General features: G+C 40.5%; 1 protein-coding gene across 1 annotated transcript in view; it reads left to right on the top strand.

The window, feature by feature from the left end:
• Nucleotides 1-18,218, top strand: part of LOC115607333 (mucin-5B) — a 44,104-nt gene extending 25,886 nt beyond the window's left edge. The window contains exons 23-47 of the mRNA XM_030484521.1: nt 110-346; nt 1,250-1,406; nt 1,602-1,730; nt 2,158-2,242; nt 2,449-2,486; nt 3,559-3,714; nt 4,919-5,011; nt 5,661-5,902; nt 6,396-6,573; nt 6,876-7,126; nt 7,547-7,730; nt 8,278-8,470; nt 9,147-9,325; nt 9,853-9,922; nt 10,077-10,198; nt 10,566-10,597; nt 10,959-11,136; nt 12,138-12,242; nt 12,870-12,910; nt 13,468-13,590; nt 14,511-14,606; nt 15,725-15,853; nt 16,722-16,761; nt 17,150-17,273; nt 17,832-18,218. Coding sequence (XP_030340381.1) covers nt 110-346; nt 1,250-1,406; nt 1,602-1,730; nt 2,158-2,242; nt 2,449-2,486; nt 3,559-3,714; nt 4,919-5,011; nt 5,661-5,902; nt 6,396-6,573; nt 6,876-7,126; nt 7,547-7,730; nt 8,278-8,470; nt 9,147-9,325; nt 9,853-9,922; nt 10,077-10,198; nt 10,566-10,597; nt 10,959-11,136; nt 12,138-12,242; nt 12,870-12,910; nt 13,468-13,590; nt 14,511-14,606; nt 15,725-15,853; nt 16,722-16,761; nt 17,150-17,273; nt 17,832-18,006 — 3,357 coding nt within the window. The 3' untranslated portion in view covers nt 18,007-18,218. The remainder of the gene's footprint in view (nt 1-109; nt 347-1,249; nt 1,407-1,601; nt 1,731-2,157; nt 2,243-2,448; nt 2,487-3,558; nt 3,715-4,918; nt 5,012-5,660; nt 5,903-6,395; nt 6,574-6,875; nt 7,127-7,546; nt 7,731-8,277; nt 8,471-9,146; nt 9,326-9,852; nt 9,923-10,076; nt 10,199-10,565; nt 10,598-10,958; nt 11,137-12,137; nt 12,243-12,869; nt 12,911-13,467; nt 13,591-14,510; nt 14,607-15,724; nt 15,854-16,721; nt 16,762-17,149; nt 17,274-17,831) is intronic.
• Nucleotides 18,219-18,427: the final 209 nt, after the last annotated feature.

The following is an 18,427-nucleotide window of genomic DNA, read 5'->3' on the forward strand; positions in this document are numbered from 1 at the left end:
GTTCAGAGATTTGCAGCTATTTTGCCTTAGCCTGCTTTATTGTTTATTTCTGTCAAACAGTGGGCTGAACACAAAATAACCATTTACTCTACCTACACAAATTACCCAGGGAAAAGTCTGTGGCCTTTGTGGGGACTTTGATGGCCGCTCAAGGAATGACTTCACAACCAGAGGGCAGTCCATGGAGATGAACATCCAGGAGTTTGGAAATAGCTGGAAAATAACAAGCACTTGCTCAAATATAAATATGACGGACCTGTGTGCTGATCAGCCTTTCAAGTCTGCTCTGGGACAAAAGCACTGCAGCATCATTAAGAGTAACATCTTTGAAGCCTGTCATAGTAAGGTAACCCTGTTCTCTCACCCTTAGTAGTTTCACACTAGGTATTTGTTGTTATTATAACGCACATTTGCACACAAATTTTTACTATTAAAGGCTATTACACAGCATCCTTGAGTATAAGGGTTACTTCTTTCAAAACCTCACTTTACAGCTATGCCAGTTGAATCCTGTTGCACAATACTGAGGAAACAACAGTGCCTGTTTAGAGCAAATGAAGACAAAGAGAATAATAGTCAGCCACCAGAAGTAAAAACTTAGGTATCAGTTTGTCAAATCTGGAGATAAGTTAGCATAGGACTGTTTATATGGGGATCCTTGGGAAAGTTTATTCAAATTACCTAAAGAGATTAGTTATTCGGTTTATTTTAGACACATATTGAATTAATCTAAACAGAAACAAGGCCACTAATTCTTAATGACAATGTCTGTACAAAGCTTCAGTGCGTTTTAATAAGCCATTTTAAAAGCAAACATGGCTTACTTTCCTTAGTTCATGTTGGCACAAGTTATAACACAAGAGACGTGAAGATCAGTTGAAATAGGATTTCCTTCAATATTCATTTAAGCATTATGTCTCAGTTAGAGAGTGTACACACTATATAGTTGTGCTAAGCCAAAGCAAGGTAGGTCAGTCCTGCAGAAATTGCACTGGAAAGACATTTTAAGCATAAACGCCAGTATTACACACATGAGAATCAGAAGATTTAGATTCCAATTCTACTTGAGTTGGAAGAATAGAATAGAAAATTACCTGTATAAAATGACATGTCTCCTTCATGATGATCTGAGGCTGTCACAGACAGCCTGGTTCTGCCAAAGAAACGGCCAGAGGATGGCAGAAATTCTCTCATTAAAACACAGTGCAGCAGGTACTCTGTGGTAACAGATCTGTTGGTATTTTGATAGGTGGACCCAATACCATATTATGAATCTTGTATTTCTGACTTCTGTGGCTGTGACAGTGTGGGAGACTGTGAGTGCTTTTGTACCTCAGTTGCTGCTTATTCAAGAAGCTGTAGCAGAGCTGGTGTCTGTATCAACTGGAGAACTCCTGCCATTTGCCGTAAGTATTGCACTGAAAATGCACACAGAAAAGCAGTGCTCTGTGCGCTCACACACATGGGAGATTAAGAAGAGCAGAATTCTGACATCACTGTGCATACATGACTTAGCATGTATGTAAACTCTTGTTTACAAGATTTAGAAAATAACCTGTCTGGTGTCTGAGACTTACAGGTTTTTAATTCTTCTATTCCAGCTGTGTTCTGTGATTATTACAATCCACCAGACAAACATGAGTGGTTCTACAAACCCTGTGGAGCTCCTTGTCTAAAGACTTGCAGAAACCCGCAAGGGAAATGTGGAAACTTGCTGTACAGTTTAGAAGGTAATTCTTATTTGGCTTTCATGAAGTTCATGGAAGTTGAAGCTATTAATCTGGTTTTAAGTGTCTTAAGCATCGAGGTTGCTGAAAGAATATTCCATTTGCCCCAGAAACTCATTGACCTGGGCTAACTCCCCATGTGATGGTGCCATTTATAGCATGATTTGCCTGTTGCCTTTAAATCTGGTGAGAGATAAAAGGTCATTCAGTCTAATTTTGCAAAGAATAATTATCTGTTCACAAGCAGAGTTAAAACTTTTGGGAGAGAGGGAAAAAGAGGATGTGGAAAAATCATTGCAGTATAAAGAACATCTATACTGGGATTACGTTCATTTTGGGATCAAATCTGCATCTGATAGAGGTATTTATGTGTTTTCCCTGGATCTACGTAAAGCAGACTAAGAATGTTTTGTTTACTTTAACTTTTCAGGCTGTTACCCGGAGTGCAGTCCTGATAAGCCCTATTTTGATGAGGAGAGTAGGGAGTGTGTCTCCCTCCCCAACTGCACTTCATGGTAAGTCAGTTGATGGTGAGAGAGAGAGAATAGCCCTGGAAAGGACAAGCTAGGCAATGTTTAGTTTATGTTCATAGGCAGTGGCAATTATCATTAAATCCTCTAGGGGCAGGCTTCTATGTAAAACCAGATACTATTGCAGACATTGTTATTCCACATATTGATTCAAGTTAATAAACCAAGTCTTCTTTTCTCTCTATCTTCAGTGATCCTGAACAGAAACTATGTACTGAAGACTCCAAAGGTAACTTTTCACCACCCTCACTATCCACTGAGTGATGATAGGATTGGAACAACCCAACACCACATGTGACTGCAGGTGTACTGGTAATAGGACTCTAGCTAGCTAGTTCAATAGGTGATTGCACAGCAGTACAGATATACTTTGATAAGCAAAATGCAACCTTTGATTTGAAGAACTGTCTGAAGGATAATAATAGAGAGAAGGGAGAGAGGCGTGAAATGTGAGATTCATCTCACCCGGGTAAATACCACTTCTCCATGTCTGCACTTCTTTGGTAGTCAGTGAAGACAGACATAAAGCAGTCTGAAGCAGGCCATTCATGGTAACTGTTTTAATGAGCATTTTTAGACAGGTCAAATCTTGTAGAAGTCCTTATAGCTATTTCCTGTCCACTAATTTCATAATAAGCCTAGACGATTATCTTATAAGAGACATGTTTGTGCGCCTAAAGGACACACTTGCTTAAGGTATGTTATCAGTTCATTCCCATCTCTGGGAGAAACCACATCACACTCCAAAATGCAGGGTGAGCCAGTAGACAACACATCTTCAATTTTATTGATTTTGTTACAGTAATAGATATATTCCCTTGGGTTCCTGAATGTATATTCTCCAAAACCTGAGGAATTTCTCATTTATTTAAATTGTTTATCACCACATATTCCTCATTAGTAGATGGAAATGGCTGTGCAACATGTTCTGAGGCAGTATTTTGTTACTCAGTAGGGCAGTAATCCCAGTCACATTCCCTGCCAAGAGGGAATGCAGCTGAGTTCCACACTGGGTAAGGACAGTGCCAGTTCTGATGCTTTCACTAGCCAGTAGTCCCTCTATGCAAGCTGACTCCAAGAAACACCAGCAACCATGAAAATCCAACCTACTTTAAGTAAATGAGGTAGACTCCCAGTGCAACGTCTCAAGTAGAAACTGAGAAATTTTTTCAGCCAGGTAATTCATGTTTGATGATATTAGCTACGGAAGAGTAAATCCAGAGTTTGGTTTTTCTTTTCAGTTGTGTTTATATTACAAGTGTCCTCTATTACCACAGCATTTGTTCTTTTTGGTGCCTCAGAATGCCTTTGCTGCTACAATGGAAAGACCTACGCCTTAAATGAAACTCTATACAGCCAAGCATATGGGACCAAGTGTGGTGATGCTGTCTGTGGCCCTTACGGGGAGATCATTAAAACGTTCATCCCCTGCAGAACTCCATCCACACCAGCACAAGGTACTAGGTTTGTAAGAGGTCTGGTGGTGATTTTATCAGGTCTGTAATGGTAATAAGCTTCCTCCATCTTGGAAAACCACTCTTACTGCATGTCTAGGATAACCTAAGAATTTAAGGCAGTTGAAGGTTAAGGAATGAGGGGTCAGAACTTGTGGGTCTCATAGTGGAGACCAAAAGTGTAATTTTTATAGATTCTTACTGTCCATGGGGTATAGAGAGAATAGGGAGATTCAGCCATTTTTCAGTACAGCTTTTACAATAACTTTGGGCATACCACAGTTGACACTCTGGTGGTGTTAGTCTCAATATTTCTTACTTCTAAACCTTGTTTTACTCCTTCTCATCACCTTTATCACACTGTTTCTTATTCTACTGCTTTCTGCATTGAAATAAGTCAGTCTCAAATGCTCTCTGGACCAAGAAAATAAAGCTGCCTGGTGGTTTATGCCCTTCTTGAAAGAGAAGCTGCAGGTTCATTCTGAATGAACAGAAAATAGGAAGTAAAAAGAAATAAAGCAAAGGCAGAATTTTGCTACATGGTTATAGTATAAAAAAAAATGTGTGATCCTGGTAGCAAATTATACAAAGGGAACACAGAAAATTAAAAGTTAGGTTCTCCACTCAAGTGGAAATGCTAAACACACACATCCATGTGTTTGGTATTTACTAAATGTGTTAACAACTGGAATAAGAAGTATAATGCAGTAACAGCTAGGAAAGGAAGGACTATTGAAAACAGAGTGTAGGTGGCATAGTAGAATGTCAAAATGATCTGTCTGTATTTAAACCAAAAGATTCTTTGCAACAAGGCATTAAAAAGCAAAATGGTGTGCCACTGGAAATCACAGTGGCACACCAGGTGCCATGTCAGGTGACGCCCTGCAGATTTAGAAAGTTCAAAGAAATCTTAAATTGGAATTAATAAGCAACAGTAGAAGGGTGGTTTGTTGTATTCTATATAGAAAAAAAAAAAACTACAAAGGGAAATGTGTATGTGTATTATTCTAGTAACACACAGTGTAATATATGGGGAGAATATAGAAATACAGAGAGGGTGTTCTTAGTGTGTACATGTAGAGAATGTGGTGGTGGTATAAAAATGATTTTTTGTTCCCCTTCTTGTGTTTGTAGAGAATGTAATAAATGCCATAAGACTTAAAAGTAGAGTAGCAAAGGATTTGAATATTGTGTTCATTTCCTGCAGAACCACAAATGCAACCTGTAACATCTACACCTCCATCGTCAATGGTAGCCACTCCCTGCTTCTGCAATGACAATGGACAATTGATACAAATGGGTGAGAATCCAAATTTTTTTTCTGCACCACTGATGTGGGAAAATGTACTGTTAGATAAAAGTGCTTAGCAAGTGCTCATTCAGCCTGTTGCAGTTACACATTACCACATCTTGTTACATCTTTGAGCTGTAACTAACAACTCTCCTATGTCTTATGTCTTCGTCCTGGTTTGGATACCCCTGGTATAAGGAAGCTTACACAAACCCTAAATCTTAAACTGCTGAACATGTGCTTGTAATCCACAGTCATATTGCAAAAACAGAGGAGGAAAGACTCTTCTTCATCTCTTAGTAGCTCCTGAACTACCTATCTCCTGGTCTCTGTGAAGACCAGATGCACTCAGTGATATACTCAATATTCTCTCTTCTTGTACTCATTTTCAATTCCCACTAATGTACTTAAGAGCAGAATTTTAGATTAGCTGTCTGTGGCACTTGCTCAGCCTTTGCCATTTGGATGAATTGAGCTCTGATTCAGTCACTGAATTCAAGGAGTTGCAGACAGTCACATCTGAACATGGCTATTGGGTACAGGCAGACCCAGATAGCTAAATACAGGGCTGAATATGTGGCTGATCTGTGATGAATAGGCCTTAAGAGTCATCAGTTTCATGCACAGTCCAGCACTAACTTTTGTTTTGGCCTTGCAGGAGAAAATGTTTCTCTGTCAATGAATGTATCAGGTCACTGTGCTTACTCCGTTTGCAATGCATCATGTCAGATTGAATTAATTTGGGCAGAGTGTAAAATTGTTTATACTGAGGCCCTCAAGACCTGTGATCCAAACTCTGAAGCCTGTCCACTAACACCTGCTCCCAGTGCACCAAGCCAAGTTTCTGCTTCCACCGGGGCTCCTGTGAGCGATTGTCTCGGGCTCATTCCTCCCAGAAAGGTGAGAGAATGAAAGAATATGTGTTTCTTTAGCTACCACATTGCCTGCAGCCAGAATTTGGTGTTCTCCTCTGATGCTGGTGACACCATTACAGCTGGTCTGCAGGTGTGGCTGAGTTACATGATTTAGAAGTGTACCAGAAGCCCCCAAATAATTGAGGGAATAAACTGAAGATTATTCTGTTCACCTGAAACATCTAAATGATCAGAAGTGGATAGAGTTACCTAAGATGAACAAACACTAGGAAAACACATCTGGCAGTGTCCCATCATCAGAAATGAGGTCAGGACCTTAATACCGAGTCCTATGCAAGATGTTGTAGAACAGAAGTAGATATCAGAGCTCTGTTGATTGCTATATGTTTCGTATTGCCTGGTTTCCAGACAAAGAGTAGATAGCAAATAATGCCATGCTAGACAATCAACCCTGTTGATTTTAAAGATTTTGTTACATTACTTTGGTATGTGCCTCTCCTTTTTCAATCCATCAATAGTTTAATGAAACATGGAACTTTGGAAACTGCCAGATTGCGACTTGTCTGGGAGAAGGAAACAATATTAAACTGTCCAGCATGACTTGCCCATCTCAGCAACTGAAACTCTGTGCCAATGGTTTCCCGTTCACAAAACACTATGATGAAACTGGTTGCTGTGAAGTCTTTGAGTGTCAGTGTAAGTACTGCAGCAAGAGAAATCCTGAAATTTATGTAATGTCCAGTTTGGTCTCAAGAAAGATGTCTATGTGGTCAATACCTGTATTAAGTTCATATTAATTTAGCAGGATATAATGGAAAAGGAGTCCTATCTAATGCATTTGCTTTTAAGAGCAGATAACAGTGTCCTTGCTACGCTAATTTTTCTTTACCAAACTGGTTATTTCAGCTCTCACTGAAAGCAAGTAAAAGAGTTAAAACCAGCTTGTACTTACAGAAAGGTAAGAAACCAAGCTTGAAGTCTGTCACTCTGTCTTCCAGGTATTTGCAGTGGATGGGGAAATGAGCATTATGTGACTTTTGATGGAACATATTATCATTTTAAAGAAAACTGCACCTATGCCCTTGTGAAGTCAATTCAGCCTGACACTCACAACTTCTGGATTCACATAGATAACTACTACTGTGGTGCCATTGATGAAGCAATTTGTTCAATGTCCCTTCTCATTTTTCACTCTAACTCTGTTGTTGTTCTGACACAAGCAGTGGAACATGGAAAAGAAACAAACTTGGTAAGTTATTGTGAAAAATTCATTCTCAGTGTTATTTTGCTGTAGTTATATTACTGTACTGCCAGATGTCCTGTCATGACAAAGGATGAAACTTGTAAAAATGCAATGGGTGGGAAATGTAATTACATTGCTTTCTCTCTCTCTTTTTTCCTTCGTGTCAAGAAAAATTTATATGCTAAAAACTTGGGAAAATATCACATAATTGAAAGTTGTGTTTTTCTTCCTGACATGAATATTAAAAAAATAAATTACAACATATTAAAAAGGAATCAGAGAACTGCTTAAATGAATGCCTTTGACAGATGACTTCTGGTCCACCTGAAGTATGAATCTGTGCTGCTCTACTTTCTGGTTGCACAAACCTCACACCTTACTCAACAGAAGGGTGTCCATAGAGACTTTTGTTTCTCTTCTTTTTAGATTTTGTTTAATGATAAGAAAGTTGTTCCAGACATTTCCAAGAATGGTATGAGGATAACCAGTTCTGGCCTCTACGTCATAGTAGAAGTACCTGAATTAGAAGTTTATGTCTCCTACAGTCGACTTGCATTTTACATAAAACTCCCTTTCGGAAAGTTTTATAACAGTACGATGGGACTGTGTGGTGAGTGTCCTTATCAGCTGCCGGTAATGAATGCAATAAATTTTTCTACTTCTTTCTCTCATGTCCTTGTAAACATCTCTAAATGCTTGCAAATCCACTGATTTCTATTTCTCCCAAATTTTAATAGATGTATTTCTATTTGGTGGAAAGACCTGTCAGAAGACAGAGTTTTAAGTCACTTTCATTCTATTCACAGCCTGTTGGTGGATGGAGATGGGCTCTTTCTAAGCCTTTCCTCTCAATCATCTCAATTTAATATAGGAATGTACAAAATCTGGAGAGTTCTGTGCTAGGTAAAGCCATCTCAGTTGCTTTAACATCAAGAGAAAGGCATCAATCAAGACATCAACTCTGGTTTTCATGAGTAACTGGCAAACTATTTCTTTCAGCCTTCTTTCCTATAAACAGTTCTTGTGAACTCAGACAGGACCCCACATGTTGCTATCTTCCCACAAGAAGGAGAACTTCCCTCCAGATTTTCTCTAAAAGCAGCTTCATCAGCATCAACTGTTCTCGAACTTTCACTTTGCTTTTATATTGCTGCCAGGTACCTGTACCAACCAGAAATTTGATGATGCTATGAAGAGGAATGGTGAAGTTATTGAGTCCTTCAAAGAGATGGCATTAGATTGGAAAGTCCCAGATCCTACCAACATATACTGTAATCCAGGTGTCTCAGAGCCAGCTGAGATTGAAGATCATCAGCACTGTGAGCCTTCCAATCTGTGTAAAATCATCTGGTAAGACATCTTGCAAAAGTGCCAGAAAAATAAGTCCACAAGATAATTTTGTGCTTCACTACATTGACTTGGGTGAACTTATAAGAAATGATGAAAATATGAAGTCTAGCATACCTTGAAAAACTGAGCAGTAAAATGATACGTGAATGTTCCTGAGTTTGGCAAACACTTTTCAGCTGTATCATCAAAACCAGTCCTCTCTCAATAGTGCCTGCTGCTTGGCACTTTCCTTGCCTGTCATTTCTGGAGAAGCCAACCAGGAACTAGCTATAATTCTGTATCTGAAAGCTCTGAATAAAAAGGAACTCAGTCAGCATATAGTAAGCAAATGTGTGTGTCTGTTCTTTAAATAATTCTGTGGTTTAAACCAGGATTGCCAAACATGCTGTCATAAAAATGTCAGCATACAAACTTATAGCTGTGAGCTGTGCAGAAGAGTTTCCTTTGCAGGTAGTAGTTCAACATAAAATTGCTTCCTTTCAAAGCTTTGTAAAGAATGGGAGGTAAAGCTCACTCTTAATTAAGCTGTGTGGGTGTATTGCCTATCAGAGCAATTTGTAGTTATATCTTTACCCTGAGGCCTCTGGGTGGGGACAAGTTTGGTTGTGAGTTGAATTCTTCTTTGGAAGTAGCCCAAGGAAGTGAAATGACATGTCTGTCTCCTTGCTTTGCAAAGGAACTTGACTGCGTGCCACAGCGTGGTCCACCCACAGCCCTACTACGAAGCGTGCGTGGCCAGTGGGTGCTCAGAATGGCACCCCAGCTCTGAATGCCAGAGCATGCAGACATATGCAGCGTTGTGTGGGCTCCATGGGGTCTGTGTGGACTGGAGGAGGCAGGCGAATGGGCAGTGCGGTAAGCCTGGAAAGACCTGCTGGTGGTGAAATAGCCGTGGTCTGTTCTTTCCTCACCTACACACCTGTTTGTGTTCCTCCACATCATCGGGTTTCAATCTTTCCTGAGCTGCTCTGGACCCGAGAAAAAGCAGGAACAAGTCAAAGAGGTTGTTCCAGTCCAGAATTGGCACAAAACAAGTGGGAAATAGGCCCATGGTCCCTCCTGAGCAGCTCAGCTGAGGAGCCCTGTGTGTTACCTACCCCTACGTCACTAGATGGCAACACACAGCTTCTCCCGGAGTGCTTTGCCCTGCGCAGGGGCACCCAGTCATCCAGGGATAAGCACTACTAGTACTACTGCAAGCAGCTTGCTGAATCCATTGATCCCCTCTTGCTGAAGATGCAGGGCACCCCCTTGCTAGGCAGGAGCCTGGGTTGTGCGGACCTCTGGGGCAGGCTGCGTTACTGTGTGCAGTTCCTCCCTTGTGCAACAAAGAGTACACATGGGTTTGGGCTTTCTAACGTGTATGTTGTAATGCTCCACAGAGGCCAGCTGTGTTCAGGATCAGGTATACAAGCCATGCGGGGAAGCAAAAAGAGACACTTGCTTCAGCAGGTGGGTCATTTCCTAAAGGCACTTTTCCAAGTCCATACCTTGAAAATTGATGAGGAAGGTTGGAAGTTCACATTCCCCTGGAAATTAGGTGTCTGATTGCCCTGGGACACATTTCTGCCTCTCATTCATTCCTGTTTATATTCTAATTTTACAGAGGAGTCAATACAGAAACCCTTCCATCCAAAAATAACACACCAGTGTTTGTTGAGGGATGCTACTGTCCTGACGGAAAAATTCTGCTGAATGATCATGATGGCATTTGTGTTTCTGTCTGTGGTAAGAAATAATGTAAATGGTGGGATGGGAAGGGGTAACAGCCTGACTAGAAGTTCTGCCCCCCATACTGGGGAAGTTCTGGGTACAGAGGAAATGGGGGAAGACCTTGATAACTGACCCAATCTAGGCTGGAATTGTTTCAGATTGGCAGCTTCTGCCTGCTCTTATGCAGAAAGTGCAATTTTCAGAAGAACAAAGAGGAGGATCTTTGGATGGTTTTGGGCACACGACCTGTGACTTTGCACTCTGGATCTCTCTTTGTGGCTGTTTCTCAGATTTCAAGACCTTCCTTCTATTCCTGTCCTCCTGCTTCTGCTGTTTTCCCCAGTACAGTTACCATTAAAGGAATCTGTAATTAATTTTATAGGTTGCACTGCACAAGACGGGTCAGTGAAACAGGTAAGAAAAAAGAAAAATACCGTCTTTATACTGTATCTGGGTAATGTGACCTATAAAAGTGACTGCATGACTTTCTTCTTTTAATCCTAAGCAGTGAACTGCAATAGCAGTTTGTAGGAATCACTGTTTCCTGGTAGAACTACCAGACTTCCCTTCTGAAAACACATATACCTGCAAAGGAAGGTGTCAGTTAATAACATCTTTTCTTACTGTTCCCTTCTTCTTCCTCTGGGATTTGAACTGTGATTTTCCTACAATATAAACTAGGGTAATTCAGCCCTACATTGTCTTGAAGCAGGCACTCATTAACATAATGCTTCTAGTTTTTCTCTCTGAACTACTATCCCTATTGTTTACACAGCCTAGAGAGGCTTGGGAGCATGACTGTCAATACTGTACTTGCGATGAAGAGACCTTGAATATCTCTTGCTTCCCTCGCCCTTGTGCTAAATCTCCACTTATCAACTGCACTAAAGAAGGCTTCGTACACAAAATTAAAACACGTCTGGATGACCCATGCTGCACAGAGACAGTCTGTGGTGAGTAGATAATTCAGATGTCATAATGTGGTCTCATTTGCCTTTAGCAGCAACCCTCAAATGAGATCTGGTACCCCACAGGTACCAGATTCAGATAAACATACTGGAGAGGTCATTTCTTCCATCTACGTGTTAGGAGCTCTTGCTAGCAGAAGAGACCTCTTCTGGTTTGGCTTGTATTCTAAACTAGTGCCATGACCCATCAGGCACTTACGTTGGAAAATCCCTCGCAGATCATTGGGGTGACCAGGTGCTTCAAAGGATCGTCTGGCTCTTCTCACTTATCAGATTAGAGGATGATTCTTGCACAGAGATTCATCCAGTAAGGGAGAATGTTCTCATCTTTCAGGCTTCCCCAAGGCATCCTGTGGAGGTTCTTGATATATCTCTGCCCTCACCTTTCCATTTGCATCCTTCCAGTCCCAAATGCCCACCACAGCACAGGATCTCCTCATCAACCTGTTCCTAACCCTGGCCATTCCCAGCACCTATGGATGCAGGACAGAGGATCCTGACAATGGTGGTGGGATGGTTTTCTGTTCCTCATCTCTTCATGCTGCCAGGCAGAGGTCCATTAGGTTTCTTGGATGCCTTGAAGGGAACAGTGGTCATTGTCAGAGTGCTTTGCCTTGCACGTCCTGACCTTTACAACTTCTACTCTCATCCACTGTCTCTTCATTTTTATCACTCTCTGACTCATTTATCTTTACCTCAGTTTGTTTCTCTGTCACTTCTTTGATCTGAAGGTATTTATTTTTTCAGAAATGACATCCAGTGGGGGAAGAGAAGCAGGAACAAGGGCCAGAAGTATATGTATAGGAAAGAGCTTTACAGTAGAGCATGCTTAGAGAAACTTCACCTGGACATGTCCCAAACTCAAAAAATGTGTGGTTCAGAAATCATGTATTTCTACCCAATTTCTTAGATGTTCAAGCTTCGTGTGCAAGTAACACTGCTGGATGGGATGCTTTGGCTTACTTTATCTCTGTTGTCTATTGCAGAATGTGATATAAAAGCCTGCATTATCAACAAAACAGGATGTGACTTAGGCTTCCAGCCAGTGGTTGCTATATCTGAGGATGGTTGCTGTCCTATTTTCTCCTGTAGTAAGTACCATGTTTCCTTAAGGTGTTTTAATTATTCCTTGAACTACTTCATTTTTTTGTAAATAAGTCAAAATCATAAGCAGTAGCCTTTCCCTTTTCCTCTAAGCTTTTACAACTGGTGCTTTTTTGGGAGGGAGGTGGAGTAACTGGTGCAGGTTCTCTTTAGCTAGTATTCAGTGAGTGCAAGTTATTGGTCAGATACTGAATGTCAGCTACATTGAACCCATCCAGAAGCTCTGCTGACATATTATAATTCCAGATTCACATACCTGACTCAGCTTCCCATTGGCTTTGCTACCAGCAAGGTGGTTAACAACAAAGAAAAGCTCAGTTAATTTCAAGTATGAGTAAAAACCCATAAGGTAAATAGATTTTCCCATATATCCACCAGGATATAGAATTATCCCCTGCTTCATGCATAACATCTGAACAGATGTCACATGTGGGCTTCCAAATAACAATTAGCACTGTGTACTAATTATTTTTTCCCCCATTTGTGTGGAATATTAAGGCTACTGAATAAGTTCAGTTCTATATTTCCTCTAAATCACTCACAATTCTCAGATAAGAAGAGTAACTGTTTACATCATTCCTAGCACATCCTTTTAATTTTACTTTTTCTTACAGTACCAAAAGGTGTATGTGTTTCTGAAGGAGTTGAATATAAGGTAGGTTTTCTTCCAGACATTTCTTTCCACAGGTTAATGCTGTCTGAGTCAGAATTTTCTGAAGTTTTCTTGTCCACACGCATATAAAAAGTAGGATTAGAACGGCCCATAATTTTTCCCTGACAGTACGTACTATTGTAACTGTTCCTGAACATGTAATGCTAGAGACCAGTAGTTTGCTTACTAAATGAGAGTTTGCCTATATTTTAGAGTCAGTAAGTCAGAATTGTGATTGAATACAAATTTTGAATCTCATTAGATGTTGTAAGATTAAGTACTAGATCAAACTGAGTGAAAATTGATTCATGGAATTTATGAGATATTGTAATAACTTATTTAACACTACTGATGCACTTGGGAGTGTCAGCCTTCTGTTCATTTTGTGATACTGGCATTGTGAGTTTTTAGAGATCTGGAGGTATTCATTTCAGGAAGTTCTTCCAAAAATAAATCAAAAGCATAACATCCAGTTTTGGTAGTCTTAGGGATGTTGTGTTTATTCTAGAACCCACTGAATTCCTGCCTTGGCCTGTCTCCTCTCCCCTCTATATTTCCAGCCTGGGACAACAGTGCCTAAAAGCTCTTGTGAGGGCTGTGTGTGCACAGATGAACAGGATGTTGTGACACAGACCAACCGTATCCAGTGTGTTCCAGTGAAATGCCAAACCACCTGCCAGGAGGTCAGTGCTGCACACTCAGTCTCCTTGACCACGACCAATGGCTGTTGAAGGGATGTACTGTAAAACTGGCATAGAATAACTGCTTCCTCACTGAAAGATAGCAGGATATAATCTTCTATTAGATTTTTTTGTAAAGTCCTTTTTAAGATGCTGGTTATTTTTGATCTAGCATATTTAAGAGGTCACCCTTGGAGAGATGCCTTGAAGGAGAACAAGGGCAAACTAACTGCTGAAAGACAACTTTGTGCCATTCTATTGGTGTTGCCCATAGTCAGCTCAAAAATTAAGATTGTAAAGAAACTGCACAATAGTTCATATGTTTTCAGATACTTCTCAGTATTTGTGAGCTGAAAGTTTGCACACAAACTGTTCAGTCTATTACTGAATGTAAGCAGAGTGATTTCTCTTCCATTCTTGCCCAGATAAGGCCAGACCACTGCCAATCCTAAAAATGGATAAAACCATTAACCTTTATCCTGAAGCCAGCCACACCCACCAAGAGACCAATGGATACCTAGAACACAGGAGAGGAGATAACTGATGCATGATCTTCACATTTCTGACTTCAGCAGTTCTTGTGGATAATCATATCAGACCAAGCACTGGTGATTGATAGATTGTGCCAGTAATCATACACTGAATGAATTAATTTGGCCTGACTTGTGTGTTAGCCAGAAGAACAGCCAAAGACAGAGTCTTGATGGTAACAGAGGTACCCAGAAGTCACTATTCAATAAGAGAAAGAATTACCAACTTTGACTGCCAGACTTACAGTGGTTTCAACAGGTTTCTAAAGACAACAGAAATGAAACCAGAAAGTTGGCTTATTTCCTCTGTCACTCCATTGTGGCTTTGATCCAAAGGTGTTTCATGAACAAGACATCAGGTAACATGGCTAAATGCAAACTTTATTCCCCCAGGGTTTCCGCTACGTGGAAGAGGAGGGTCAGTGCTGCAGCCAGTGCCAGCAAGTGGCATGTGTGGCAAATTTTCCGTTTGGCAATGTGACCATTGAGGTAAGCACTCCTCTGCTCTGTACACAAGGCTGGATTATCAAAAAGACCTCACTATTTTTTGAACCAGTGTCACACATTTTGAGGCTGGGAAGACCTCTAGGAGACTTAAAAGTGTCTGTATTTCCAAAGTAAATGTAGATGTATATACAGCTGCTCTCTGCTGTGCTGAAAATTATACATCTCTGGCAGGAATGGAAATCGTGTTACCCTACCTCCTCCTGACAGAAAGAATTCGGAACGGATGGTGACACTGTGTAATACTGCTCTTGCAGAGATGCATGAGCTGGCGTCACATCATGCTGCTTTGATCTGAAACTGTGTCAGTATCTTGCCCTGGAGATACAAGGTTAAATAGCGTGAACGAGCTGATATAACTGTTATACCACTAGTTCTGAATTTGCTGAGGCAGAAATCAAAAGTGGCATAGCTGCTGTAGTGTAGTGTGACTTGGTAACACACCCAGGTAATAATACATCATGTCTTGTGAGAACAGTGTTGTGTAGACATGGACTGAGACTCAGGGCTAGCTCTTTGGTTTTATTACAGCCTGCTACTCCTGTGAAGGGTTAATGACTCTGTGTCATCCTCGCTATCGCTTCTCTGGTTGCTATTGCATTCTGCATCTTTTCCATTTCCATTTCATCTTTTATTCCCTGATAATGTTTCCATGAGTAGGCTTTGCATTTATCTATTAATGTCTATTATAAAGACTTTTCTGACTTTTCACACCTTTTGCTTTTCTTCCATCTATTAAAAAACTGTTGAAATCCTTTAAAATTCTTATTTTTCTTTTGTGTATATTTTATTCCACATACATTAAAACACCTACCTTCTGGCATTTCTGTTCATACCTCTATGCTCATTCTGCTATCAGCCTTTCATTCTTTCCACCTAGGTGGCCACAGAAGGTATTTTGCATGGTCTGGTAGTAGGTGAACCTAGTACCTGATTTGCAGATATAATTCCAGGTATCTCAACACTTTCAGAATGATATGAAAACCCCAGTGTTTCTGCCAGTTCATCGACTGTAGTATTTTTGCATTATTCTATTTTTATTGTTATACTATTTTGGGTTGGGTTTGTTTTGGGTTTTTTTTTTTCTTCTTGTTTTTATTCAGGTTGGAAAGAGTTATAAAGCTCCATATGATAACTGTACTGAGTACATGTGCACTGAATCAGCGGGCCAGTTTTCCTTGACTAGCACAGTAAAGGTCTGCCTACCATTTGAAGAATCAAACTGTGTCCCAGTAAGTATTTTACAGCCAGAAAAAAAGACTTCTGCAATGAGCCCTGCTGGTCTGGGAGTTTTCTTTACTGTTTTGTATGAGTCACTTCAGTATTTCTCGATCTTTCTGAGCTGATCCTCCTTGTTTGAAGGAAATGTCCTTTTTCATCCCTGAATGGAGTGTCCCATGGAAGTAAAAAAAACGGCAAAAAACCCACGTATTTTACTTGTTGTGGGATAAGCACTAGAATCTGAAAGAGAAGATGATTGGGGCAATAGCAAGGTGGGATTTTTCATCACATAAGAAACACCAGTGTTAAGAAATGCAATTTAGCAAAAGGTAACTCACAATGGACCCCTGAGAGAACCAATGTCTTCTGATACCTGGTGCATCACTAAGCAAGTAAGTGGTACCTGAATGAGCAATTCATGCCCTGGCTTTCAGCAATTAGTGGCTTTGAGCAACTGTTGTAGGGCTTCACAGCTGATCTGAAAACCAACGCAGGGACCAAGACAGCCATTGACCTGAATTACGTTTGGGGTAGGTTCTGCTTAGGTCAGGCTGTTCAGTTCCAGTATCAGTTGTCATTCACTGAGGCTTGCGGTTTTGCACTGGCTTCAATAGGACCTACATAAGGTCAAGCATGTGTTACAGGACATCTTACCTGGCTTGTGAGAGGATATATAGTTTTAAGAAAATTCACTCCCTTCCTTGCTAGCTTTTTTTTTTTTTTTAAGCAGTTTTGTATATGATTGGCACACAGCTAGGTCCAATGCGGCATCTGTGTAGGTTAGAGATGAGAGAATATACCTGAACTCTCAGAGTTGCTACTAGCTGCTTAGAAATTTGTGCATCTGAACTATTCTGGTTATGTTTGCTTTCAATACAGGGGACAGTTGATGTGACTTCAGATGGCTGTTGTAAGACATGTGAGTGCATTAAATCACCGATTCCCTACTCCAACACTATTAGGTTCTCCCCTGCTTGTTTCTGCATGCACTGAGAGTCTGCAGTTTCCACAGACTTAGAACTGTTCTTAAAGCAGCAATGCGGTTTTGTATCTCACAGCTGAGGCTAAAAATTCACTCATTGCTGAGGCTAAAAATCTGCCTCATTCTTCCAATGGGGACACTAAAATTCTTTGATCTCCTTTTCTGTGTTAATGCCTCTTCGCACCCTCATTTGCTTCTTTGGTTACGCATTTGAACTGTAAAAATGTTTTAATAGTTTGATCTGTCCTTGATTTCCTAGCAGATACCTTTCAAAGCATGCACTCCCCAGTCTGAAGAAGTCTAACAGAAGTGGTTTCATGCACAGGTATCGATCTGCCGCATAAATGCAAACGCAATGTGAAAGAGCAGTATATTGTCCACAACAACTGTAAAACAGCTGCTCCAGTCCCAGTGCCCTTTTGTGAAGGGACGTGCAGTACCTATTCTGTGTAAGTAGGAAAACTTTCTATGCCCTCCCCCATGTCTGGTCTTCCTGGGTTTTTGTTGCCAGTGGGCTGCAGCTGTTTGTCCCCTTCCTGCTGTTTAGAACGGCCTGGTTGAGAAACTGGGTGTGCGGAAACAGCAGCCATTAGCAATGTCTTTAGTGGCTTATCTTGGTTAGAAAAATAGATCCCTTTGAAAAGATATCAGCTAAATTCAACTAGCTGTTCTTAAATATGTTGTTATGTGGTTTTTTAACAGCTCTGCTGCTTAGTGGAATTTTTTCCTGCTCTTTGGTTTCTGTATGAATTGCTCCTTTCTGTCTTGCCAGAAAGGGCCTGATCCAAAATCCACTGATGTTACTGGGGTTTTCCCCATTGATATCAAAGGATCTGGCCCTGCATGGCTAAGAGCATCCTGATAAAATATGTCATGAATAAGCAGAAAAATAGATAGGAAATTTTGTTCCTCGGCTCCTCAGAAGTACCTGCATTCGGAACAGCAAATATGGATCAGTTTGGGAAAACAACAGGCAGCAGACTGATGTTCAAATCTCATTTCTATAGGTATTCCTTTGAGGCCAATGAAATGGAACACAAATGCATTTGCTGCCATGAAAAAAGGAGTCACGAAGTGAAGGTGGAACTGGTTTGCTCTGAGCATAAGACAGTCCTATTCACATATATTCATGTAGATGAATGTGGATGTGTGGAAACAAAATGCCCAAAGAGGAGAACATGAACATAAACTAAAAGAAACATTTCAGCTCCCATTTAATGCTTCCCTAGCAAATGCTTCCCCAGCAAATGCTTCCCCTATAAAATAGCTTTGAGTAACCTTCAAATGACCATACTTCTCTCTTGTTCTTTTTCCTTTTAGTATTATATGTAGTTATGGAAATTAGCTAAAGATTTTGCTCTAAATGCTTGTAGAATAAATTGCATTTCAAAGAAGTCATGTTCTCCTGTTTCAGTGATGCTGCTAACGGGGCAAGGTGGCTAATCTTTAATCCCATAGTGGTGTATAAACCAAGGTTATTACAAGACACTCTAGAGACAGCTGACGCCTTTAAAAAATCCTGTCTGAAGAGACTGCACATTATAAACCCATAAACACATGCATCATTTCATTTCCCTTAGAAGGGAACCCACAATAATTTCCA

This window comes from Strigops habroptila, chromosome 4 (genome assembly GCF_004027225.2).
Source record: "Strigops habroptila isolate Jane chromosome 4, bStrHab1.2.pri, whole genome shotgun sequence".
Lineage (NCBI taxonomy): Eukaryota > Metazoa > Chordata > Aves > Psittaciformes > Psittacidae > Strigops > Strigops habroptila.